The sequence below is a fragment of the Trichosurus vulpecula genome, chromosome 4 (genome assembly GCF_011100635.1).
Source record: "Trichosurus vulpecula isolate mTriVul1 chromosome 4, mTriVul1.pri, whole genome shotgun sequence".
Classification (NCBI taxonomy): Eukaryota; Metazoa; Chordata; class Mammalia; order Diprotodontia; family Phalangeridae; genus Trichosurus; species Trichosurus vulpecula.
In genome coordinates this window covers 163,399,254-163,406,917 of record NC_050576.1, presented here as the reverse complement: position 1 = coordinate 163,406,917, position 7,664 = coordinate 163,399,254, and the positions used below count along the sequence as shown (strand labels likewise).

The window sequence follows — 7,664 nt, the reverse complement described above, 5'->3', positions numbered from 1 at the left end:
TGTGAGGGCTGAGGGTCTAAAGGTGAGGAAATCTAGAGCAATCCAGGCACATAGTCCGTATAGGTACCACCCAAACTTTTCCTTAATCTTAACCCCACCCACTCTCTAGAGTGACAAGTGCACAGGAGTTAATTGGTCTTAAAGTCTCTGTTATCTTTGGCTATTTGTGTAGTCTAGTAGCCTTAGCTGAGCAGTATTAATTGGTTAATTGGTCTTAAAGTCTCTTTGTTATCTTTGGCTATTTATGTAGCCTAGTAGCCAGTTGAGTGATTAGTGGCCACAGAGAGGTTGTTCTCTCGGGCTCCCACTGACATCTTTCATCATGTCTCAGTTTGTATTCCTGGCCCGGGTCAGAGCCTGGGTCCGAATCCGCAATCTCCTAGCCCGACAGTGTTTGGCTGAATTTTTGGGTGTCTTCGTACTGTTGGTAGGTGGGGTTGAATGGTGGGTAATCAGGAGGAAGGGAGGGGTGGTAAAGGAAAGGCTCTTTACTTCGACCTGTGACCCCATCTCCCTGTTTTTTCTGCTTCTTTTCTCTTCTTTATGGTCTTCTTCTACCCTTCACCATACCTTCAATTTTCTCTGATCATCTCCAATTCTGGACTGTTCATTGCTCATCTTCTATTCTACCCCTTCTTTCCTCCTCCTCTCACCTTCTTTCCTCTCCCTGTCCTTTCTCCCTTCATTTTTTCCTTGGCTCTTTCTCCCTTCCTCTCTCTTCCTATCCCTGTCTCTCCCCTTCCCACCCTGTTTTTCTTGAGGCTTTCCCTGATTTCCCCTGTTTCTCCCAACTTCTCCCCCAATCTTCCCTTTTTATTCCTTCCTCTCATCTCCCTTTTCTTTCCCTCCCCTCTCTTCACCAATTCTACCTTTTCTCCTTCCCTCCCTATCCTCTCTAATCCTCCCCTACCCTTCTCCCCTCTCCTTTTCTCTTTTTCTTTCCTCTCCTCTTTCCTCTCATTTCCTCCCTCCTCCTCACTTTTTTCCATCAGATCATCACACAGGGGGCAGTGGCTCAGGCTGTTACCAGTGAGGAAACCAAAGGCAACTTCTTCACCATGTTCCTGGCAGGCGCCCTGGCTGTGATGGTGGCCATCTATGTGGGAGGCAATGTCTCAGGTGAGTAAGGTGGCCCCTGGTTGGAGGAGTAGCAGGAAGTGGATACTGCCCAAGTCACTGACTCATGGATATTATCTACTGGACACTTTACATCATGCTGGCATGCCCTTGGGTCTCTCCAACCTTTCCCCCCAACTTTCCTATTGCCCCTCCCCTCCCTATTTCACCTTGTTTTCTCTCTAGCTCTAGCTGCCATTTCTCTCTCCTCATGCTGGACCCTCCTGGCAAAGAAGAGACCCTCCCTCAGGGAGGGTGGGACTTACTCTCTGTATATATTACCTTCCCAACGATTCTAGACCTCTTTTCACTCTTCTGTTTCTTCCTGCCACAACCTTTGTTCCCTCAGGGGCCCACTTGAATCCTGCCTTCTCCTTGTCCATGTGCCTCATGGGTCGCCTACCTTGGGCCAAACTTCCCATCTACGTACTGGTACAGCTGCTTTCTGCCTTCTCTGCTTCGGGACTAACATATGCCCTCTATTATGGTATGGAATAGCCTTTTCAAAGACTTGGGATTCATAAGAGAGAAGCCCAGACTATGGGAAGGTACTCTAGGGGTGGAGATGGGGAGAATTAGGTCATCCGTGGGAATGGGGAAACTCCCTCTGTACATTCATAGGGAGGACCTCAAGCTGAATGTCCATTGCCTCTACTCCCTGAACCAGATGCTCTGCAGAACTATACTGGTGGAAACCTGACAGTGACTGGCCCCAAGGAGACAGCCTCTATCTTTGCCACCTACCCAGCCCCTTATCTGTCCCTGCAAAATGGCTTCCTGGACCAGGTGGGAGTAGAAGTGGGGGACCACATCAAATTACCCAACATTCTTCAACCTTCTCCTCCAGCATCTCACCAGTCCCCACCCCTTTCCTCTAGTTCCCCCAGCCCCATCCTTCTTCTATTATTGTTTTCCTAGGTCCTTTTGTGCCATCCTATCATGGAATAGTTACTTGATCTCTCTGCCTTGGGACACCCCTCAGCAACCAAGGATAAAATCAAAGGGTGTGGGAAGTGAGAGTATGGGATGTATAAAGAAAGATAAGGGTATGGGGTATGGGGTGCGGGTGAAGCCTGAAAGGTATGGATGCAGGGGTAGTCACACAGGAGCCCTGGAGTATCTAACAGGATAACCTTTCTCCCAAGGTTCTAGGCACTGCTATGCTGATTGTGGGCATCTTTGCCATCACAGACACTAAGAATAAGGGGGTGCCTGCGGGATTGGAGCCAGTGGCAGTTGCGCTGCTGGTTCTGTCCATTGGCCTCTCCATGGGTGCCAACTGTGGTTACCCACTCAACCCTGCTCGAGACCTTGGACCTCGGCTCTTCACCTATGTGGCTGGCTGGGGACCTGAGGTCTTTAGGTCAGTGTTCCTTGCCCAAGTTCTCTCTCTCTCTCTCTCTCTCTCTCTCTCTCTCTCTCTCTCTCTCTCTCTCTCTCCTATTAACTTACATTTACATAGTATTTTATACCTTACAAAGTGTTTTTCTATAGATGATTTAATATGGTCCTCAAAACCCTGTGAAGTAACGTAATAGATTGTTTCCATTCCAGTTGGTGAAACCAAGTCTCAGAGAGGTTAAAAACAATTTGCTTAAGGTTGCATAGCTAATAAGTGGGGAAAGTGGGACTTGAAGCTATAGCTTTTGACTCCAAGTGCAACCTTCTTTCTACTACCCCACATTGTCTCAAGTCCATCATCCTATACCTCTCCTTTCCTTCCCAATTAAACTCATTGAGAAAGTCATCACACTAGGTACCTCCAGCTCTCCCCTTCCTTTCCTGTTAACAGTCTGCAATCTGGCTTCTGACTTCATCATTTAACCGAATGTCTCTCTCCAAAGTTACCAATAATCCCTTTCTTAATCACCACATCTAAGGACCTTTTATTAACTGTCATCCTTCTTGACCTTTCTGCAGCATTTGATAATTTTGATCACCTTCTCCCTCCTCTTTAGGTTTGTGTGGCGCTTGCTCTCTTCTGGTTCTCCTCCCACCGACCTAACCACTCCTCAGCCTCTTTTCTAGATCTTCATCCATGCCATATCCATTAACCATGAGTCCTCAAGGCTCTGTCCCAGATCTCTCCTCTGAGCTCCAGTCTTTTGCACATCTTGAACTCAATGTTCTGGAGGAATCTCAAACTCAACATAGCCAAAATACAGAACTCAGACCTTCCCTCCAAACTCTTTCCTCTCCCAAACTTTTTTTTTTATTATTGTCCAAGGTGTCACCGTCTTCCCAGTTATTCAGGCTCACAATGTTGGTATCATTCTTTATTCCTCACTCTCGTGTACTCCGAATCTTGTAATTTTTGTCATTTCTTGTTGTTTCATTTATATTTCTTTCTCAGACCCTCATCAGCAATTTCTTGTTTCTGTTCTTCTTTGCCTCTTTCCACTACAAGGTGCCGAAATGATTTTTTTAAAAGCATAAGTCTGATCATATCATCTTCCTACTCTATAAATTCTATCTATGGATATCTATTATCTCTAAGATTAAATATGAAGACTTTTGGTGTTCAAAGCTCTTCATAACTTGGCTTTTTCCTACCTTTCCAGTCTTAAACAATACTCCCCTCTTATAAAACCGAAAATCTAGTTACACCAATCCACTTGCTGTTTCTCACACATGACATTCCATCCCCTTCTCTATGTCTTTGCAATGGCTATCCCTCATACCAGCGATGCTTTCCTCCCTCTCCTCTGCATCCTGGCTTCCCCGAAGCCTCAGCTCACATCCCACCTTCAGACCCTTCCTAGCTCCCCTAGCTGCTAGTGCTTCCCTTTCTGAGATTACCTTACATTCCCTCTCTCTCTCTCTCTCTCTCTCTCTCTCTCTCTCTCTCTCTCTCTCTCTCCCTCAATTTTGTTTCTTGTATTATTATGCAAACTCCTTCAGGACAGGGACAATATTTTTGTCTTTCTTTGTATCTCCAGAGCTTAACATAGTGCCTGGCACATAGTAAAGACTTAATATTTGTTGACTGACTTTCCTTCTGCATCCTCTTCTTCCCTGCTTGGTACCTTCCCTGCTCCATTTCCCTGGCTTCTCATTGTGTCCCTCCTCTGGCCCTCTATTCCTCTGCCTCTTTCCTGTTTTCTCTTCCCCACTGGGTCTCTGCTGCTTGCTTTCTCTTTTACTTCCCACTTCACTGAAAGGCAGTGATAGAATGGAAAGGTCCCAGGAATCAGAATCAGGACACCTGGATTCTAGGCCCCTCTCCATTGTCTACCACTCAACTGGCAGTGTGATCTCTGGCAAGTCATTTTGCTGCTCTGAGTCTCAGTTGCCTCAATTGATTAAATGAGGCAATATATATGAAGGCTCTGGAAACCTCAAAGGGCTGGAAAAGTGTGAGTTATTATTAGGTCTCTGTTAAATAGTGAAATAATACCTTTCTTGTCTCAGGCTTAAAGGGCTGAGCCACTGTCAGAATTTGGATTCCACAATTTAGACTGTGTCCCTCCCATCTCCCAGACAAATTTGACCCAAATTACCTTTTCCCCACAACTTTTGCCTTTTCAGGACCTCCACTGGACATAGTTATGCACCTTCCTCCTCTTCTGTCTCCTCCTCCTACTACCCCTACTCATCTTTTGTTGTTGTTGTCATTCAGTCATTTCCTACTCTCTATGACCCCATTTGGGGTTTTCTTGGCAAAGACATTGGAGTGGTTTGCCATTTCCTTCTCCAGCTCATTGTACAGATGAGGAAACCAAGACAAACATGGTGAAGTGACTTGCCCAGGGTCACACAGCTAGGAAGTATCTCAGATCAGATTTGAACCCATGAAGATGAGTCTTCCTGACTTTAGTCCTGGTGCCATTTTGCGACCTAACTGCCCTTATCCTACCTCTAGGAAAAAGGGGATGGGGGAGCTGTCTCCTGATCCCCCTCTTTGTCCCTACAGTGCTGGCAATGGTTGGTGGTGGGTACCTGTGGTGGCTCCTATGGTGGGCGCTGCATTGGGCACTGCCACATACCAGTTGCTGGTGGGTCTGCATCATCCTGAGGATCTGGAGCCTGTCCAGGAGAAAGCCTCTGAACCAAGGTCCCCATCTTACCTCAGATCCTTAGAGAGCAAACTGTGATATCCTTTCTTTTTCCAACTTTACCAAAGACATTAAAAAAATAAAACACCAACAAAGAAAACTATACCTAAGAGTATTTACAATAAATACTTCTAAAATGCCATGAAACCTTCTCTGGAACCCTTCCCCCCTCCACTGTGTTTCTCCCCAAACTACTTTTTATGTATTTTTTGTATATACTTATACATGTATATGTTGTCTTCCCTGATAGAATGTAAGCTCTTTGAGAGCAGGGATTGCTAGTACCTAGCACACAGAAGGCACTTAATAAATGCTTGTTGATTGATTGGACTACATGGCATAGGAGGTCCCTTCCAGCTCTGAGATTCTATGATTTTTAAAAATATTACCAATAATTATCATGTGCCATAATAATAGGAACTTACAAGAGAATAAAAGGTAAGAGGTGTGCAACAAATAAGCATGATACCTGATAGAACGTTATAGGAGACGAGGGAAGAGATCCAGACATAGTGCTCTGAAAATTTAAGTAAAGAAAGATGAATTTTAACGGGGGTGGGGGGGTGGAGGGGAAGGAAGAGGGGGTTTGAATGAGGGAGGGTTTGTTAGAGAAAGTGGCATTTTGAGCAAGGGGGCCTTGAAGGAATAGGATTTCAACAGGTAGAGATGAGAAGGGGGTGCATTCTAGGCATGGAAGATAGTCTCTGGGAATGTATGCATATCGGAGACAGTCTGGGATAACTAGAAGTCCAGATTAGGGAAGCGCATTAGTATGAAATAAGGGGGGAAAAGGTAATTTGGGGCCCGATTGTGGAGAGCCTAAAATGCACACTATATTTTATCCTAGGGGTTATAGGAAGCCCTTTAAGGTTAGTCAGCAGAGAATTGATGCGTTCAAATTTGTGCATTAGGAAAATTATTTTGGTAACTATGTGGCTCGGGTTGAAGAGGGCAGATACAGGAAGCATGTCGGTTAGTAGGCTCTTTAAGTAATACAGACTAGTTCATAGGATCTGAATTAGAATAGCACTATGGTGGATAAGTGATGGGAGAGTGGAAAATAGGTTCAGACTGGTGGAGGAAGACCCTATTGAACAGCTGAATTGTTGCATAGTTGCAATTCCACTGGCGACAATATTCCTTTTTGCGCTGGGCACAGTTTGTATATGGGATGGGGCAGACTACCTGGAAGCTGTGGTCTTGTCTCGAGTCCCTTATCACTCCACTTAACGTACTCATCACACTTCTCAAGAAGGCTTGGAGGTGTGTTTGAGGGGGAGAGGGTGGGCATTCCTTGGGAGCGTCAGTACTTAAAAATGACCGCCAGAGGACGACAAGCAGATAGCTAGATGCCAGGACACCAAGGAGCCGAATGGGCTGCCCATCCTGGAAAATAAACGTGGGACCCTGTATCCTTGACGCCAGAGGAAGCTTCGCTAGTCTTGGGCATCCTCTTTTCCGCCCTTCTCCTAGCCCTCAGAAATATCCGATTCCCCATTTCTTTCAGCCCTTGCTAAATTCTAGTCACCCGAGTATCATTTCTTACTACCCCTGGGGCCCCTCCCCTTGACTCACACACCTTCGAAAATTAATTGGGGCAGGGGTGGGGGGAAAGAATCTGTCTCTGACACTAGAAGACCTGGGGAAGAGAGGGAATGAGTGAGCCAGCTAAGGAGCGGTCTCAGTGCCGCCTCTGCCGCTAATTATAGGGTTCCGCCCTTCCCAGTACCCGAGGTCCGGAGATGGGGGAAACTGAGGCACGGGAGGTCCAACATCGACTTCTTGGAGCTTTTCCCAGGAGAGGAAGGAATGTACTGAGATGAGCTAAGGCGAGAAGGATGCTGGACACAGGGCAACTCTAAAGGGCATGAACAGAAGGGGTAAGTTGGAGAAGCAGCCTCAAGAGGGAGACCCTCCCCACTCACTACTTCCTCAACCTCTCCCCCTTCCACAGCATAAAGGAGATGCTCCGGCAGTCCTAGACGCAGGGAAGTTTTCTTCAGCCTCCTTGTTCCCTTCAGAAAGTCAAAGCCTAACTAACCTCTCTCGGCCCTTCTGATTCCAACATGGACAGAGAGTGGGAGGGGGTGGAAGGGGGGACCGGTGGTAGAAGGGATTGTATTACAAGACTGCAGAGGCTCAAGGGTTAAGACCTTCGCCTTGCCCCGCACAAAGATGGCGGCGCCCACCTTTCCCGCCCCCCCATCTCCCGCTCCCCAAATCCCCCCTCTCCCGCCCCCCGCCCTCTACAGATGTCTCCGTCACTTCCGCCCCGCCGTGGCCGAAACTGACACAAAGTAGCGGCTGGAGGCCCGGGGGGAGCTGGGGCTGTAGCTGGGGTGGGGGGGCGGGAGCCCGCGGGGAGCCGAGCGCTCCCCGCCCCAGCCCCCGGCATGGGCAGGACAGGGCCACCCGGGCCGGGCGCAGGGCGCTGAAAGCTGAGGAGAGGTGAGGGGGCAGCGAAGCCCCGTGGGTGTATAGTGCGGGGTTGCT

General features: G+C 47.6%; 1 protein-coding gene across 1 annotated transcript; it reads left to right on the top strand.

Moving 5' to 3' along the window:
- Positions 1-278: 278 nt before the first annotated feature.
- Positions 279-5,210, top strand: AQP10 (aquaporin 10). The gene is made up of 6 exons (XM_036755586.1): positions 279-427; positions 993-1,119; positions 1,466-1,603; positions 1,784-1,902; positions 2,262-2,479; positions 5,030-5,210. Exons 1-6 carry the CDS (start codon positions 323-325, stop codon positions 5,208-5,210), a joined length of 888 nt encoding a protein of 295 aa, XP_036611481.1. The 5' UTR covers positions 279-322.
- The last annotated feature ends 2,454 nt before the right edge of the window (positions 5,211-7,664 follow it).